We start from the raw sequence: 18,371 nt of genomic DNA, 5'->3' as shown, positions 1-18,371 counted from the left end.
ATTTTTCTCTGGGCCCTCCAGTTTTTCCCTCCGCAATTTAGAAACGTGCGTTTAGAATATTTGGCTGCTATAAACTTCCACATGATGAGCCACCTTGTTGAGCTATCATTTGTGGCCAGGTCGCTTCTCAAAAAGAGCTATATAGCTCAGTGGGTGTTACCTGGTAAAATAAAAAAAAGTTTAGTCTAGTTTTAGTTTTTCTGCGGTTGCTGCGTTCATTATAGGGGCCCACTTGGCACCAAGCTAAAGAATAACAGCAAGGTTCGACAATGGAACTCCTGACTGAAATTTTATGATCACTTGTTAAGAAGGCTTGCATCTGCTGATGGTTACTATGTGGTTAACATCGGACCAATGGAGCAACGCGTTCAACAGTGCCGTTGCGTGTCACCTAAACAAGCACTCTGCTGCACAGTGATGACAATAAAAACTCACCACAGGCATCCTCAATACTGCTTTATAATGAAAGCAGAGTGGAGAAAGACTTGACTGGCGTAGATTTGGAGATCGCACTGGGATCCCAGTGGGAAATTTCAAGATGTATTTTCTTTCACCGGGCATATGCCCGGGGAAGCAATATAATTAAGTCATGAATTTACACCGTTCGTTTTACTTTAGCAACGCATATTCGGAAAAGGTCCTGTTGTCCTGTATTTATTGTTATTTCCTAGTTGTCTGAAGGTGTTCATAAATCTGGGTTATTTGGTGATTTCAACACAAATGCAGCAACCATCATTGTTCGTTGGATAAACACCGGTGTTAATTGTTTTGGTAATTTGACTGTTTTATTGGGGTTAATCAGTTAAAATTGAAACTCAGCAGTCTTAATGATAACTTCAAAACCACGGTACGTGTATTCAATAGTTCCCTTTGGCAACCGTTTTTTTTTTATTCCAATTACATTCAATGGTCATTATTGAGAAATGTGCAAATTTAAATCTGATACAAATTCCCCATTAAAATTACACTTTGTTAAATAACTTAGGATGAGCCCACAGGTCACCGGGTGGATCTGCTTGCCATGGCGGTTGAAACGATGGCACAAGCTCCTTGAATTCCCCCCCCCGCCCCACCCCGCAGTGTAACTTGTCTCAAACAGCAGCGAGTTGATCGGCAGGCCGCGTATGGTGGCGGGGGGAAAGTGTGGGTGCTCCAACATCTTCCAAGACATCTGGCCAGCGTGGAGGACTAGACAAAAATACTCTCGAGAGCATTTCCCTAGAGCTCCCTCGAGGGAAACCCTTTCCGCCAGCAGTGGCGTGAGTAAGGAATTGCAGGGCTGCACCTGCTGCCTTCACCTTCGCTACTGGGATGCTTAGCTACAAAGTTGTGACCTCCATGACTCGTACTGCAGATGCCGTGGTTGGAGGCGCCACGGCCGTCCGTTGAGTCGCCCACTGCGTTCCCTGACCCCGCGTCGCCCGCTGTCACGCCGCGCAGGTCAAGTACCACGAGGACTTTGAGCGCATCAAGGCCAAGGGCTTCACGGCCGTGGTGGACGACCCCATCACGGAGCGCGTCAAGCGCAACACGCGTGACGTGAGCGACATCAGCTACCGCGGCATCCAGCGGCGCACCGTGGAGATCGAGCAGCGGCGCCTTGAGGCCGAGCAGGAGACCACTGCCGGTGCGTGTGTGTGTGCGCGTGTGTGTGTGCGCGTGTGTGTGTGCGTGTGTGCGCGTGTGTGCGCGTGTGTGTGCGCGTGTGTGTGCGCGTGTGTGTGCGCTTGTGTGTGCGCGTGTGTGTGCGCGTGTGTGTGCGCGTGTGTGTGCGCGCGTGTGTGTGCGCGTGTGTGTGGAGCGGTAGTGTAGCGGTTAGTGCGCTGCGCTATGAACCTGGCGTCCCAGGTTCGATTCCCGCTCACGGCCAACACCCAGTGGTGACGATTATCTGAACCGGGTCCTGGGCGGTCCCCTCGGTCGACTCAGCCTCAAATGAGTAGCTGGTACGATGTGTAAATATCGCCACTAGGGAGACAAAGGCGGCCGGGCGTGGTGTTTGGCCACCCACCCCCTCCTATGCCGTGCCGGCCTTCAGTGGTGTGCGCTAATAGCACTTGCCCCAAAAAGGCTATACAGTGGGTCTTTGTGTCCATGAGCACGGTTGTGTACAATAATAGTAATAATTAAAATGTATAAAGCACCCTTAAACAACCGTTCTCATCAGGGCGCTATGGCTGAAAAGGCGGAAATAGTTTAACGTCAACCAAAGGAAGAAGTGAGAAAGACGTTTGAAAAACTAAAGAGAGAGAAAGCCATTTTAAACAGATGTGTTTTTAGTCCAGATTTGTAGTGCCTTGGAAGTCCTGACCTCAAAGGGCAAGGAGTTCCAGAGTTTAGGTGCCGCGGTTATTGTGCATACTTGCGGGAGACCGTAAACAAAAAGCCACAGTAGTAAAATTATTTCAATGCCGCCGATGACGTCTGGAGTCGCGCCTTGGCCGCGTTGCCACGCTTAACCTACGCCCCGTAGCCTCTCTCCGCCTCTGACGTTTGTCTCCGTGCCCTCAGACCTGCGTGTGTGGCGTACCAACCCTGGATCCATTTTTGACTACGACCCTGCGGAGGACAACATCCAGTCCAAGAGCCTGTATCTGATGAATGGTGAGCTTGCTCCTCCTCTTTGCCTATCGCCGTTCACTACCCACATCACCCCTCCCTCCTCCTCTGCTCCCGAACCCACAGCTGCCCGTCTCCGCGCGTACGCCCCACGTACGTCCCGTGCACACGCTTTGTATGCACTCTGTAACGCTTCAATGGTCACCGCCATTCCATTTCTCTGAGTTTGTTGCATATGCCCATGTGTGGCCCAACTGTGCAACCACAGTGGCTCGAAATTGGTTATGACAAGCACATTTGAGACGTCACAAATAATACTTTGAAAGGCGCTGTGGTTCTGGATGTGCCGATATTCTTTTGCATTTATGGCTTTCCTAAGCTTTTGAGACGACTTTAACATGAATAAGAACTGTGGTCAGTCTGTGTTATGATCAGAACGCACTTATGAGACACATTGTAAGCTTGTTATTGTTTCACAACTATAAAATAATATGACATGCACACCACAGTATAAACCATTATACATGCTCCGTCGGTTTATTTGCATGGTATTGCTACCTTTATTAGGTTTGTTCAACTAATGTGTCTAGCCTCACCATTGTCCACGTATTTATTTAGAGTAATAAGACGATTTACTTATCATATAAAGCCCTACTGAATCTCAAATGCCTTAGGGATGAATCTGTTTGGAATGATCGGCCAATTCCCTTTGCACGTGCAACAAAGCTGGCGTGCCTGAATAACACTCACGCTCTGCACAGATAGCTCAGAAACCTACTTGTTGTACTGCCCACAGACGCCTCTCTGCTCTTTCCCTTCATCAGAATTATAATCTTTATTGTGGAGAAATCTGATGAGCTATGATGCTCTTTTTCACAGATGTCCAGCAGGGGCAGGTCAGAAAGTTACCACAACAAACAATAAAAAACCAATAGTATAGGAAAGGTAAGAAAATCACTAGAATACAATGTTTTACCTTAAACGAAACTTTGTTTTATTTTGCCAGCTAAAGCTCAGTGGCGTCATGTTATCAGTTGCAGTCATTCATGTTCAGAACACTTACAACTGGTATTGTAGCCAGGAAATGGTCTGTGGAAGGTGATGTGACAGAACTACTTTACAAAGTGACTTCAATTGGGCTCTTGGCTACATTGGGGCGTCACACCTTTCAAGTACCCTACAGAGAGTCCTTGTCCCATGGCAATCAAATTGAATATGATTTGTGTGTTCATCGGTGATTGAGCCGAGACCATCAACAATGACGACAGTTGAGAATCTGTTTTTTCTTTCACGGGCGGCTGGCCGAAACACGTTTTTTTTTTTTATCCCAGGATCTCAGCACCGCCGCGTCAGAACCCTTGAAACCCATGGCCCAGCTTACCGGGCAACAACCAGAATAATTGACACGAATTCTCACATGTAGCGCTCCTTGTTATTTCTATGCCAATTAATATTCGTTCCCCACCCCCCCCCCCCCCCCTTCTCCGCAACAGTGCAAGCGCAACGCCGGAGCCGCGAGCATTCTCGCTCCGCGAGCGCCCTGAGCATCAGCACAGGCGACGAGCGCTCTGAGGGCTCCGAGCTCGAACGAAACTACTCCTACTACAGCAACAACGCCTTCTACGCCAGCGCCAGCGCCAGCGGTACCGGCCCCACTGCGCACGCACGCGGCCCCGCGGGCTGCCCCCTTTCCCCACCGGTACACGCGGGCAGAGCCGTCGGCGCCAGAAGCCCTCGGGGCATGCGTGCGTATTCCGCTGGCTATTTGTCGAGCCGGGCCGGAACCGTACCGCATACCGAAAACCACCTTTTGAGACGCATCGAAAACGAAACGATACAAACTAAACTGTGTTTTACTTTTTATTTGAACAGTTAAGGCCCACTGAGCTGCGTAGCTCTTTGTCAGAAGCGAACTGGCCGCAAATTATAGCTCAGCAAAGTGGCTTATCACGTGGAAATTTAAAGCAGCCAAATACTCGAAATACATGTTTTTTAAATGTGGAGGGTAAACCCAGAGGACCAGGAGAAAAATCCATGTCACCACAGGGAGAGAGACACCGAAAACTTCAAATATTCAGGCGTTTTGTATACCAGGTGAGGTAGTTAACATCTTGCCACCGTCGTGCCCACAGTGGCGAGATTTGAATCTGAATTGGGGCCAAGCAGGGCCAGGATTATTCATTTTTATCCATGAGTGCGATGTCAGTCTGTACATGGGGAGAAAACAGCATAATCTATTATTTTGCTTGTTTGCCCAGGAAAGCCTCGGCAAACAAGCATACATCCCGCACCTCCGATTCACACAGTTGGCTTCGTTCAGTGCAAAATAAGTTCAACACACATACAGTATTACAATTGAGTAATTTGCTGATAATTGATCAAATTTGGCCCTTCGACACGCGTCCCAACTCGTTCATTCCACGTGACGTCAGTTGCGCGGCTCGGCTTCTGCGGTTGAGAAACAAACCTGGCGCCTCCTGTGCTTTGTCGTGCTGGGTAGGCTCGGGGGTGCCGGGATTCCGTGTGAATCCCACCCACATTACACTGCACCTCTGATGAGCATGGTTGGCTACGTACGGCTCGAAAGAAGTTCAGCGAATACATACGTACATACCGCACACTGAAGACTCGAAGTATTGATAACGTCGCCACCCACACATGGCCCTGCATCACCATCATTACCATTCGACCCCTGTAGCATTCACGTATTTAGTACTGCAGTAAGAAAATCTCACTCATCTGCAGAAACATCTTCAAAACGTCCGTTTAATTCTAAAGCACGATGTTCCTAAAAATAAGTCAGTGAGTAGAAATGTTTGTCAGTAACAATTGATATAATATATACGTTCGCTCACCTTACTCACAAAGTGCTTGCCACAAATGAACCACAATAGCTTGTCAAGGAGCATGAACCATCAAGCGAACTCTGATCACCCTCGCAGCGCCTTTTGGCTGGCCATCGAACAAAGACGGTCACCGCATCGCGTGTTTTCAGATGCGCTTCTGCGACCGTCTGGAATGCTCTTCCTTCCGAATTTAGGGATCCACTGGGAGCTAGCACTTTAAAATAATTTAGTGTGAAAACTCATTTCAGTGAACTAATTATTGTGTTTAGTTTGTTGTCCTGCCCCCGCACCTCCGATTAACATGGTTGGCTACGTACGTTGCAAAAGAAGTTCAGCATACTGTACATATCTTCTGTAACAGCGAACATTTTACATTTATGTTGAATTCCCCTGTAATGCAATATTTAAATTCTGCATGATCATAATTATGCTGCAGCCCCACTCCCCCCTATTACACACTTACCATTTACCCTTGCCTGGACCAAAATAGAGTCTTTCATCTCTAAAAGTAAAGAAAGCTTGACTATCAGGAGAGGTCTGGAAAATTATAAATACCAACAAGCTATCTGGTCAAGTTATGTATAAGCCAGCGAGGTTTCACTGCCGGTGCAATGCATGAATCGGAATCTGAAGTTTGTGGGTTCAAATCCTCTCTGGGATCACATCTACCCATAATTCCTGTGGGGTCGATGAAAAAGTACCACAATTATGTGGCGAGTCAACAGCACCGGTCTTGTGGAGAGACGGCTCTTGCTCCAGGACCGGTGGAGGTGAACAGACGTTGCCTTCTTGGTGAACAATGCCAGGTTCTGTGGGAGCTTGAATGGAGTGGTTTCCATAATGCCAGCAAGGAAGTGAGGGGATTATAACGTTTACTCTTCCCCTCACCATTTGGAATCATTCAAAACAACGCTTTGCTGCCACCCCAGGGACGCATCTCGAAGGTGAGACAAGTAGAGAGAGAGTGATTCATCATGGATTCGCCATATTGGACATGGTATGCATGACCAATTGAGTTCAGATTATTATGATTATTTAGGGCTGCTCCGCTTGGCCGATTCAAAGGTTTAACTTTGATCACGTGCTCAGCTGCTGACCCATCTAAAACACTGTGGGGCCCTCTGTGGCTAGGGGAAAGTGGGCCATGATGCTGGTCACAGAATTGTAACTAGGGGAACACGAGTTACATACTTCATCGGGGGGGGGGGGGGGGGGTCCTGAAAGAATTGGGGCCCTCTGTACGGGTTCCATGTTACACATGTGTTAAGATGGCACGGCCAGTTACACAAATTCTCATACATTGCACCTGGCCTGTGCATATTTACTCCGTATTCCCCATGAAAAAAACCCCTACTTTTCTATACTGATTCTGTGCACATATTCAGAGCATTTCAAAAGAATCGACATCGTTATTCCACAGCAGAAATTATGCCAAACATACGCATAGAACAATCTATTTTTTTAAGCGGAGGTGCACAATAATTTACAAAATGTATGACATAGTCAGCGTTCCAGGATTGATAGTCGAGTGAAAGCGTCGTAATTTATAAGTACATTGCTGATTTTCTCGTCATTCAATGAAGCGGTAGTACAGAATGTACTTACTGGATCGTCCTTGCCACAGCGGCAGCAAGGCCTAATGGGAGTATTTTATTTAAAACAGGCTGCAGTCGCTTGCAGGGGACGTTGTACACAGTCGTGAATCAAATTGTCTTTACTTGCCAAATTGTGTAACCTCATGAGTTAGCTGTTTCGCCTGGACAAGCTATTGATTTCGATGATAATGATGACATTATTGGAGGTCACGGTTCGATCCCGACCCTGAAGCCTGAATATTTGGAGTTTGCATGCCTCTATCCCCGTAGTCACGTGGATTTTTCTCCAGGTCCTCTGGTTTTCTCTCTCCACATTTACAATTAACACGCATTTAGAGTATTTGGCTGCGATACATTTCTATGGGATAAGCCACCTCGTTGAGGTATCATTTGTGATAGCCAGGTCGCTTCTGAAAAAGAGCTATATATAGATCAGTGAGCCTTACCCGGTCGAAATAAAAACAATTATTATTATAGTTTCATAAAAATTACTGGATGAAGGCCATGCCAGTCGTTTTTGGGGGAGTGCACGTGGCAGGCGGTTCGTTTTTAAGCTCTTTGGATTTTGTTTCTACAGCTTGCTACCAGCAGGTGAAGACCGTGGTAATTCCACAGCAGAGGTCGTCTTCCGTGGTCACCCAGCAGACCACCGTCTCCTCCATCCCGTCCCACCCGTCCACCACCGGCGTAAGTTGCCCCCCAAACTCGCGATGTCGCGAAGTCCGCAAATGTTCCGCTACGTTCGTAACGAAGCGTAAGGGGAGCACATTGGCGGCGGCGTTTAAACACAAGCGTGAGTAATGCACGTCACCACTATGATCATTATTATCGCTACTGCCTCATAATGGAATAGCGTCGACCGCGTGGCCGATTAAGCAGTGCTAAGCAGGACTCTGAATACATATCATCGTGTACAGTAGTCGGTTATTTCCCGAGCGCAAAGACGGCCAAGCTAATGTACACTGGTAAGGTTTTTGATTTGATGTTCTGATTGAAGGTAACGTGTTACAAGAAAATGTTACTTTGCATGGCCATTGTCCTTAAATTGAGCTACAGTTATAAAGATGGATTAAATGCATTATTTGATTACATTGATTTTGTAATATTCCCGCCGTGCACTGTGGATGTGAATGATGATGTTGTATATGTAGGCATTTATCTTCAGTCACAAACATGCCCGATGATTATTTGTATAAAATGGTTTCCTAAATTACAAAAGGCACATATTTTCCCATATAATGCACGACGTAAGAGCATGTGCAATGCGACAGTGTATAAGCAGTTACAGTAGGAAATATATTGAGCTGGTTTTGTAGAATCTTACTTGGAATTTAAAATAATTTCAGGAAAAATGAAAAAATAAATCCTTCCCATACAGAATGTAATCGTTGCCATACGATGCACGTACAGTGCAAAATTTCCCTGCGAGGCAAAATCAGTAATTGTGAAACATGTGCTGGAACACGCACGCACGCACACACGCACGCATTTACACACACGTGCACATACACACGCACGTGTGCACCTCCAGCGCTCCTACCGCGCCCTCTACGACTACACGGGCGCCGACGACGATGAGGTGACCTTCAAAGATGGCGACGTCATCATCAACGTGCAGCCCATCGACGAGGGCTGGATGTACGGCACCGTGCAGCGCTCTGGCAAGACCGGCATGCTGCCTGCCAACTACGTGGAGGCCATCTGATTGGTGCCACCTTCCCGCCCCCCACGCTGCACAGCTCGACGTTTAACCCACACCGCCGCCACCGTGACCTCCGCCTCCTGATCTGGCATCGGGACGCCCGTCCTCCTCCTCCTCCGTTGGTTTCTTCCCCATCCACCTCACGACATTGCGAACCGCAACGCTCTCAATCCAGTCTCTTTTTGCTCAGACTAAAGTTAAATTGGGCGGTGCATTACTGAAGCACCGCGGGACAGCCATCGCATTGCTCATGAACGTGCATAACTGACGTGTGGGAGGTTGGTTGCGGAATCCGTGGGATAAACATCGAGCGACATTGTGCTTACAAGCTGTGCAGCCGAGGCGTTGACAACTGGAAGCAGTGGTACATGTTTACACCGGTACAATTTTTGGTCTTTATTGATGCTAGAATAAGCTATTTGGGGGTCATGTTAAGGATTCTATTCCAAAACCCAGAATCTAATCAGAGAAGCCACGCAGAAATAAGCACCAGAGAGTATCACATGTGTAAGCACGACTTCCAAAAATCAGCTTAAAATTTAAAGTGCTCCCTAACAAAATAAAGATCGGTTCCAGGTGGCTTCGAACAGAAACGCCAGGGTTTACTTTAGACTGCCATACAAGAGTATTACATGCCTTACATACACAACACGCCTTTTTCCAAAAGTGCCGATGCAATACCTGAGCAATGATACACTTCATAAGAAACCTTAATTAAAATGCGTTGTTTTAGTTCAACATTAAAACGATGATGTCAAAGCAACCGTGGCTCTGAAAGTAACATGTCTCAACCCAATGTATCTTGCCATTTCAATACAATGCCATTCCATCTTAAAATCCTGTCTCTAAAAATGCATCACCGCAACACTACATTTGATTCTGGTTACTCTGTGGAACATTCAACATTTATACTTGCTACACGCGCAGAAAAATGGGGAGACGTATTTTTTCAGATTCACTGCCGACGTGGTTGAGCACAAGAAACACAGCACACACCCTGCCCGTTTGACGCCATCAATAGCCACGTGTTGTCCATTCGAATGCTGTGGAAATATGGAGTTCTGTAAGGCTAAAGTGTGAACACATAGTTGCACATTGCTGCCACATATAATAAAGCTAAAACATGAAGCTTATGTTGGTTGTCATCTGTACTTTTTGCGTACGTTTCCACGCGCAATCAAATGGAGCATTGTTTTTTATCTGTTCATTTTAGTATTCAACGCTGATATTATATAGTGTACGTGTGACTGAATCTTGGGACCCTGGAAATAAAGAGTTGCATTTTTACAAGCAGCGAGTTATCAGGCAGCGGTGAAGCGGGAGAGATGGTGCTATATCGCCGCCCTCGTTATATTGGGGACCCGCAATAGTTTTGTTTGATAAACGTACAAATATGCACCAATCACATCCAGGACCTGGTTGGCCAGGCCTGTCCAGTGGCAGGTACCCAGTGTTAGGTCGGAATCAGTGGTATCTTAACGACATCAGCTTGGGGGGTGCGGCAATCGGTCAGGTGGGGCCTCAATATTTGACTTGTCTCGCACACTTATACGGGACTATCGTTTTTAATGAAAAAAAACCGGATAATACACAGTAACATGCTAACAAATGTAATGTTAATAGCTTCAAAAAGTCAGAGTCTTCACCTATTCGCCATCGTTGTCAACAGATGTATGGAATCTTCTCCAGGTGGTCTCCACAGGCCGGAGGCATTTCTTGTAGTATTGTTGCAAATTCTCCGAAGTGTTCACATTTTTTTGAAGCACCCTGTGTATATCGCGTCTCCCCTTGCCCAATCACATCGTCGTTACGCTCACGACCTCCTACACGGAACGCAGTATGGGGTGCTCCAACGTCGCAAAATAACTTTGTTCTTTTACACCGTTGTTGAAGACATCTCATGGTGGTTGGTCAAGGGAGCCCCAACTCGTAGCTTCGGCCACCAGTGGGGGAGGGGGGGAGCCAAGGTGCCCTCTGCCTGCCCCCACGCTTGTTACGCTACAGGTTGGGGTCTTTATGGTTAGGGTGCAGGTTGGAAAATGCTCATCGCGGGTGACCTACAATAACCCTGTAGCAGGGATGTAGGTCGCCTCCTATTCCGCTACATCCACGCACACGGCCTTCCCAGTGCTCACCCCTAAACCACGAGATACAGAGACCAAGCTCGGCTGCAAAATACATCTCTTTAATATTAGCCCTTCCCATTCTGATGACGTACATACACGTCATCAAATCCGATTATGTACATGTACGGTATCGGAAGTAAAAGGCCATGCGAGAGTGCGTGCGCGGCAATGTTTGGCGCCAGCTATCGTAGATTGCGGTCGTGTCGTTACGTTTCTCTGCGGTGATAGCAACGTCTTTAAAAACGGCAGCGCTAAGCCTCTTTGGATAAAATTTACGCCGAACCGCTTGAGATTCAGCGGTGAACGAGGGATACAAACCCTGCAACTTGCAGGCGTCTCAGAACGGGAAACGGCTAAACACCAAAACCTCCACAACTACGTTTTTTCGAGTATCAGTGGGGAAATTCCCAATCCATGCTTGGCCTGGTGCATCAGGACCGTCGTTCTCTTTCAATGTACCATACATGACTGCGAGAATTTCGAATTCACGATTGCATACAAAGACGAATGACGTTACTGCAAACAAATGTTGCGGTTCGGTGTTGGGTTGAGGGTCAGGTGAAATCAAATCAGGTCAGGTTGCAGGTAAGATAGCGGCGTTAATGTGGGTTCGAGTCGGGACAAGTAGTTACAGATCCGGGTCAAAAGGTTATACTCCCGCAGGACGAAACCACACTTGGGGCCAGCACATCTCCCATCTGCACTTACCCGTTCAAACAAAGGCTGTGCAGAGAAGAATGCACGCATACTCCGATAACTTAATTCGATTGTATTTGCGCTTCTCGAGTCGTCTTTAATTTGTCGTGGGTTCAAATTGTTACATTTATTTACATATATAAAACATCTGGCCAGTGTGGAAGAGTAGGCCAAATCAGAACCTGTGAAAGGGTCCTCTAGCGCTCCATCAAGTGGAGGCAGCAGCAGCAGCGTGAGAAAGTGATTTGCAGGCACCTCCCACGCCAAGCCATCAGCAATGGAGTTCTTCCCAGCAGGGCATTTCATTCTCTGGAATTTCATTACAGCGATAGACTCCGCTGCTCGTGACGCAGTTATCTATAGTAGAGGGTTTCGTTCGCTTGGTCTGTGTGTGGTGTTTGGCATCTTTCGCGCCGTGCATAGCCAACCGAGAAATGTGATTTGGGCCTCGTAAATAGTGAATGTACAGCCTTCTGGGATGATGTTGGCAAGAATGACGCTACTGTAAAAAAAAATATTGTCTGTCTTGAGCACCTGCATATGAAATGGTAGCTGTTGCTCTGCATCTACATCAGCCATACAAAACACGATCTTATTCTCCATCAGCTGCCAAAAACCCATGCGTGCAGCAGCCTCTTGCTGCTCCAACACGTGGTAGTGTGGCACCACGGGCTTGCCAACGCGGATATGATGGAGCTCGCCCTCCCAGAGGACTGATCAGGAGGCTGTGCTCTTGTTAGGACGGCTCTGGTGGGAACGGTGGCGAGATTTTAATTACACTCGCCTGGTACCCAATAGGTCGTGGGTTCGATCCTAGCCCTGATGCCTGCTGCATATTCGGAGTTTGCGTGTCTCTCGCTCCCCGTGGTTCCGTGGATTTTCTCCAGGCCCCCCCGGTTTCCCCCCCGCCCCCCTACATTTAGAAACAACGTGCGTTCAGAGTATTTGGCTGCTATCCATTTCCACATCTGCCACCTTGCGTTGAGCTCTCACTTGAGACAGCCGGGTCGCTTCTGTAAAAGAGCTGCATAGCTCAATTGGGCCTTACTTGGTAAAATAAAATAAAAAGTTGATTATTTTAATTTACCCACGTGTGGACGCGCCACTGGCGAGCCTCGACGGTGGTGTAAACATCGGCCACCGTGGCGCGAGATGGAATTCCTTTCCAATTGCGTGGAATCCACGCAGCAAACCACTTCCATGCGTTAGTTTTTTGTTTGTTATTGTTACAAGATATAGGCACCTGCAAGTACACGACAGAAATTAAGCCCGAATATCCAAATCGCTCAGAATGTGACATCTCAGCAGATCTCGAAAGCTAAGCACCTCCGATTAGCATGGTTGGCTACATACGGTGCGACAGAAGTTCTAACAGCCATAAGCAGGGGCAAAAGCATGCATTGTTTGGCTGAGCGACTTGGGTGCACGTCAGGCTTCTGCGAGACTCCGTAATGGGCAGCAGAGGGCACGGCACCAAATACATTGCCATTGAGCGCCATAACACCCCGGGTTTGCGTCGGGCCGATGGCGTTCTCGAAAGGTTCGACGGAACGACACAAATCGAAGCGATTTGCAGGGTAGGTGGTGGAGGCGACGGCCGAGCTGATGGATAACGGGAAAGGACCGGACGATGCCGTCAGCGACGCGAGCGTGGGTTTGAGGCGACGCAAAATCGGGTCGCGGTGTTCAGTGGAGACGTGATATTTGCTAAATGACATGAAAGGGGGAAGACACAAATCGGAGTATTACTGCACATTGTTATGCAGTACTCTACTTCCTATGCTCCCGTATCTGGCCGAATTAATCCCAACGACCCACAAAAGCAGGCAGAGATTCTCATCCAGCAGTGTATTGACACAAGGGCCACACACGAAGCGCAATCAAATGTGGCATTAGAAAAAAAGGCACGTGCATGGTTAGTAATTATAACATTAGAATGCATTATCGTTAAATGGATATACTCATTGGTTCTTTCGGTAAAGTAATTTCTACATACGTGACTTTTCCGAAATAACCAATGGGTATAGTAATTCCTGCAGTCACGAAAGCTTCAATCCTACGTTAAATGGATGCTTAATTAGGATTAGTTTTACGGACGTGAGGAAATGTTCAGTCTGAAGACATTGAGAGCGCGATGTATTTGGCACTCTCGGTGGAAAAAGGCAGAAATTCCAAGCTTGGTTTCAACACGTGGACAAAAACTTGACAAGGATCTCTCCAAACAAACTTCCAACGCATTGCACCACGTCCCAGACAGCTCAAAATAAACACACGGATTCCTGGTTTTTTTCTTGAGCATTCAATGAATTTTTTTAATTCATGATTTTAGCTTTGTTAGTACAAAATCCAAACGGTGATATATTACAATATTTTGTTCTTTATACAAAAGAAAAACCTCGAGCACTGGTATACGTGTAAACATTAATTCCACGATGACAATTTATATTTTCCTCAAGCACTCCAGGCAACAACTTTTATCTCAAACTACATTCTCAACTTCCCCTGTTCTCAGAGCCTTAAGGCCAGCAATAACCTGCGTGACAAACGTGCAGAAAATCCCGAAAAACTACGGGGGGGGGGGGGCCCGAGGGCATCCCTTTACATCTACGGAAAGACCGTGGGCATTTATTCACGCATTACTGGGCATCATTTCATAAGTCTGATTGGATTTTTCGGTGTCGGTGAGAACCTCCTTGTCGTGTCCGATGGTCTCCACGGCGGCGCAGTTCAGCTGCTCCGATACGCGCCGAGAAAACACGGTGGGCCACATTTTGGGGCGGAACTAGAACAACAACAACGACGAGTTGGTACAACCGTCAGCTGTTAAATTATAAACGAAAACAAATTTGTTTCATATATAGCATCGAAAAAAAACATGCATCAATAAAAAGGCTGCACGGTCTTGATGGACCGACAACCAGGCCCGGACTGGCCATCGGGCATCAGTCCATAGGGGCAAATGCCCATTGGGCCGGTCCATTCCAAGGGCCGGTCTGTGTGGAGAAATTGCAAATGTGAGAGTATATACAAATATTTATTTCACATTTTAAAAAAATATTTTATTACCTCCAATGTGTACGCATTGCTTATTTAAGCTCTCAGTCAGCATTAAGTCCGCACATTCGGCAGCCCCAAAGATTCTTCCCGACCAGCCCATTTGTTTTATTTTGACAAGGGCAAATGGGCCAATGAGAACGCACGGCAATTTGGGCCCCACTGCGTTTAGTCCCAGTCCGTCACAGACCGACACGTTTTTATAAGCAAAGAACAAATGGTCATGGAAATGTTAAGTCTACCGAGTTATGTTGGGCATTTTTGCAGTGTATAAAAGACAATTTTAAAATAAATTCTTACAGGGTTTTATTACTGTAAAAAGAAAATGGTGCTCTACATTTATACAATACAAGAACCAGACAATTTATATAAATTACGGCAGCATATTTTCTATCCAAGAAAGTGTACAAGCTGTAGAAGCAATTTCTAATAAACATTTTAAAATATATTTAAACAGTGAAGAGCACAAACAGCAAGCTTTGAAATGGCTTGGAAAATTCCCTTTCAGAACTTGTCGGTCGCTTTATTTGCACCCACCATCTTCAATCCACAGGAACCAAAATACTATTGACTTGCCCCTCAATTTGAACTAAAAATCTCAGGGATGCAGAGATTCCCGACTGGTTTTATGAACCTAAACTAGGGAACTCGCTAGGCCAAGGGCATGCTGGACCTCTGAGGTCATCGCTGTTTGTGAAGTATCGTCTCTGCAGGACATTTCTCAACCTCGGTTTCTGATTTGGTAGAATAAAAAGTAAGCATTCTTCGGTTTTTGTCAGCCCACTGCTGGATGAAGTCCCTCTCCGTGCTACGTTGGTCATGAGGGTTGTTTGCCTCATTTCACCACGCTAGGCAGTACGAGTCTGTGAAAAGGAAGGGGCCCAGGATTGGTTTGGGAAAATCACTTGATAGCAGTGGCCGGGAACCACTCTGGTCGCTAGGTTCATAGTGCAGCAGCACAATAACCACCATGCAAATCCGTGCAGGCTGCCGATGCCTACGGTTTTTGTTTCAGGTTAAATCCGAATGCCCGCAAACACCACACCAGTGCCGAGCGATGTCGGATACATTCCCGACAACGCCCCCAATCCAGAAACCCGCCCCAACTAGCGTGGTTGAAGCATGGCAAAACGCTCGTAAGTCGACACAGAATGGGGGAGGTGGCCTTAATCCAGCAGTGGATTTTAAAAAAAATGGCTGTATATGATTTTATTAGAATGTATTTATCATGAGCAAACACACTTCTCGTCTCCAATAGGGTTTTGTTTGTCCTCACAATGGTTTGGGGTTATAGAGTAAAACGTCCACAGCTCCATGAGGTAGGTGGACATGAGCAGACCACGGGGTGTCACTGTATCTTAGTGGCTTTCAAAGATTGTCTTGCAGCTTAGGCAAAGGTCTAAAAATTCGACCCTACACTTAATGCCAATGCCACCTCCTCTTGAGCACTTTCACACACACACCAGCAAATCCACTACACATGGTTTGCCAATAAACTAATGCAACAGTGAAGTAATTTTACTGCGAGGTAGGACTGCCAGCAGCGGATGGAGGAAATTTAATTTGGCAAACCTGATTGCGAATAAAACCCAGTACACGCCACCAAATTACAGGATTACAGGTGCGAGCGACCAACAAACTTCTTCTGCGACGTGGTGGTTTCATTTTTCCAGTGTAGCTCCCCCCCCCCACCCCCCGTAAAAAAAAATGCTTAAACAACTTGTCATCATGCAACAAAACAAGCCTTGGGGCAAGCCAGACCAACTTATTCTGGAATTTCACGCAGCAGCAGCACACGTGTCTTGAGCATGCAAGCACAGTAATGGAGTAGGCAAGCGGAGCACCGAATACCATTTGAGGTTGATAATTCCATGAGAAGTTAATAATGCCATGAGGAGGTTAATAATGTCATTGTGCAGCCTACGTTTGCGTAAGTCACAGGGGCATGCTGCAAGCATGAGTTCACCAAGCTGTGCGACTTTTTGAAATTAACATTTCAAAATTGAAGAGGATAACATATGTATTATTTCATGGGACCTCCTTTGCCAGTACCAAAAAATATGAGAATAGGTTTTCCCCTTTTTCTGGAAACAAAACAGGTGTTAACATGTTTCTGTTTTGTTGCCAGAAAAAAAGCGGAAAGCTTACTCTCATGCATTATTATTAAGAACACTAATACATCTCTTTGGTTATTTTGGTAAAGTCACGTAGAAAGAAAATAAATTAAATAATAGAATACGACCTTTCGATTGCAACACAAGCAATCGTCATCTGGAGAACGCAATCAACCAGGATATGCGTTAACTTTGTGTTGGCTGAATATCTGCGTTGCTTTGCATTAAATTTCCAAAAATAGGCAGTTTGTTTTCTCAAACTGCCTATTTCTTTCTCTAATTTTTTTACCAGGCTCTCATAGGTCCATTCGCTCTTTCTCTCCCCCGGCCGCTTCGGGGTGGATTTCCACACAACTCTCTAAATATTTACCAGTCTTACTGGGTATGCTAATTTCTCTGCTCCAGCAGACCCACCTCTCTCTCTCTCTGCGCCCCCTCTCCCTCTCTATTTAAGGCCACGACACAGAGGCATTGGGTCTCTGTGTCCATGTTGTGTGTCTCTCTCTGCTTGTGTCTCTGTCTGTGTTTCCTTATCTGTGTTTTGTCTCTCTCAAATTTATTTGTACCTGATGACGATTGCTTGTGTTGCAATAGAAACGTCGTATTCTATTATTTAATTTTCTTTCTACGTGACTTTACCTAAAGAACCAAAGAGTAATTCCTGCAGTCATGAAAGCTTCAAATCAAGTTTTATACTAATACATACATGAGGTCTAGAATAATAAGTATATTTATTATAATTATTAAATCAATATATGAATACGTATACGTACAATATGTTAATAAATCCATTAAACCTAGAATGTATTATTATTACTACCCACTATAACTCACGTTCAGAATCAAAACGAGTATTAATGAATATTTTATTCCTAATAACAAGAAATATATTAATTTATTTAAATGTAACAAAAAACTATTTTTATCCTCAGAATTAAGCAAGACATCTAGCTCGGATATCAAAGGAGAGATCGTCAATACAGGGTTTATAAAAAAAAAATATTGTACTCATCTGTGGGAACCAACAGTGTTTGTCCTACGGATTTGACTGTTCCCAGCCATGGGAACCAGGGGAAAAGTCTCCACTGCAACTACCCAACTATCATACATCATACAATATGATAGTTGGGTAGTTGCAGTTTTAGCGTCAATATACTAAATGCCTCTGTTGACATGTAAACTCTGACTTTAACTTAGCTACTTCCGTGACCAGTTACATGCTAATCCCTCACACTAACATCATGCTAATCTCCCAGTTACATGCCAATTTCTGACTTTCCCTGCCAATCCAACACATTAACACAGCTACTTCAATGCTAAATTCTTCTGTTGATATGCAAACTCCTTTGTCAAGGCGCTCTGCTCCTCCCACCCAGCTTAAAAGACGCTGCCAAGCTTAGCAGTGTTCATTGAAGCGCTGTCGTCCCGACAGTTCTGTTCCTTCACCTGAAGAAGGCTACTTGTGTTGTGGCCGAAACATCGAGAGAATTTTATTTTATTATGTTTTATTTTTATTTCCATTCTACATGACTTTACTGTCAGAACCAAAAAGAAAAAAAATGTAAAAACTGTTGTGATATTTGCCCGGATCAACCGGGCATTTGCATCGTAGCCCCACGGACCACCTGGAAGACCGCCGCAGACCACACTCGGAGAACCACTGCTCTAGATGATACGTT

At 46.0% G+C, this 18,371-nt stretch overlaps 2 protein-coding genes across 16 annotated transcripts in view; one reads left to right on the top strand and one right to left on the bottom strand.

The window, feature by feature from the left end:
* The window catches only part of NEB (nebulin), a 211,709-nt gene extending 201,874 nt beyond the window's left edge, over nucleotides 1-9,835 (top strand). For all 13 annotated transcript variants that reach the window (XM_076068129.1, XM_032957177.2, XM_032957174.2 and 10 more), the window contains 5 exons: nucleotides 1,441-1,627; nucleotides 2,512-2,604; nucleotides 4,053-4,202; nucleotides 7,578-7,687; nucleotides 8,532-9,835. In XM_076068129.1, the coding sequence (XP_075924244.1) occupies nucleotides 1,441-1,627; nucleotides 2,512-2,604; nucleotides 4,053-4,202; nucleotides 7,578-7,687; nucleotides 8,532-8,705 (714 nt within the window). In that variant the 3' untranslated portion in view covers nucleotides 8,706-9,835. The remainder of the gene's footprint in view (nucleotides 1-1,440; nucleotides 1,628-2,511; nucleotides 2,605-4,052; nucleotides 4,203-7,577; nucleotides 7,688-8,531) is intronic.
* Nucleotides 9,836-13,807: 3,972 nt separating this feature from the next.
* Nucleotides 13,808-18,371, bottom strand: part of LOC116943880 (plexin domain-containing protein 1-like) — a 49,339-nt gene continuing 44,775 nt past the window's right edge. For all 3 annotated transcript variants that reach the window (XM_076068131.1, XM_076068130.1, XM_032957185.2), the window contains one exon: nucleotides 13,808-14,306. In XM_076068131.1, coding sequence (XP_075924246.1) covers nucleotides 14,154-14,306 — 153 coding nt within the window. In that variant the 3' untranslated portion in view covers nucleotides 13,808-14,153. The remainder of the gene's footprint in view (nucleotides 14,307-18,371) is intronic.

This window comes from Petromyzon marinus, chromosome 19 (assembly GCF_048934315.1).
Source record: "Petromyzon marinus isolate PM22_M1 ecotype Great Lakes invasive population chromosome 19, UKy_Petmar_22M1.pri1.0, whole genome shotgun sequence".
Classification (NCBI taxonomy): Eukaryota; Metazoa; Chordata; class Hyperoartia; order Petromyzontiformes; family Petromyzontidae; genus Petromyzon; species Petromyzon marinus.
Note: the sequence above shows the minus strand (reverse complement) of the source record. Positions and strands in the feature narration are given on the sequence as shown.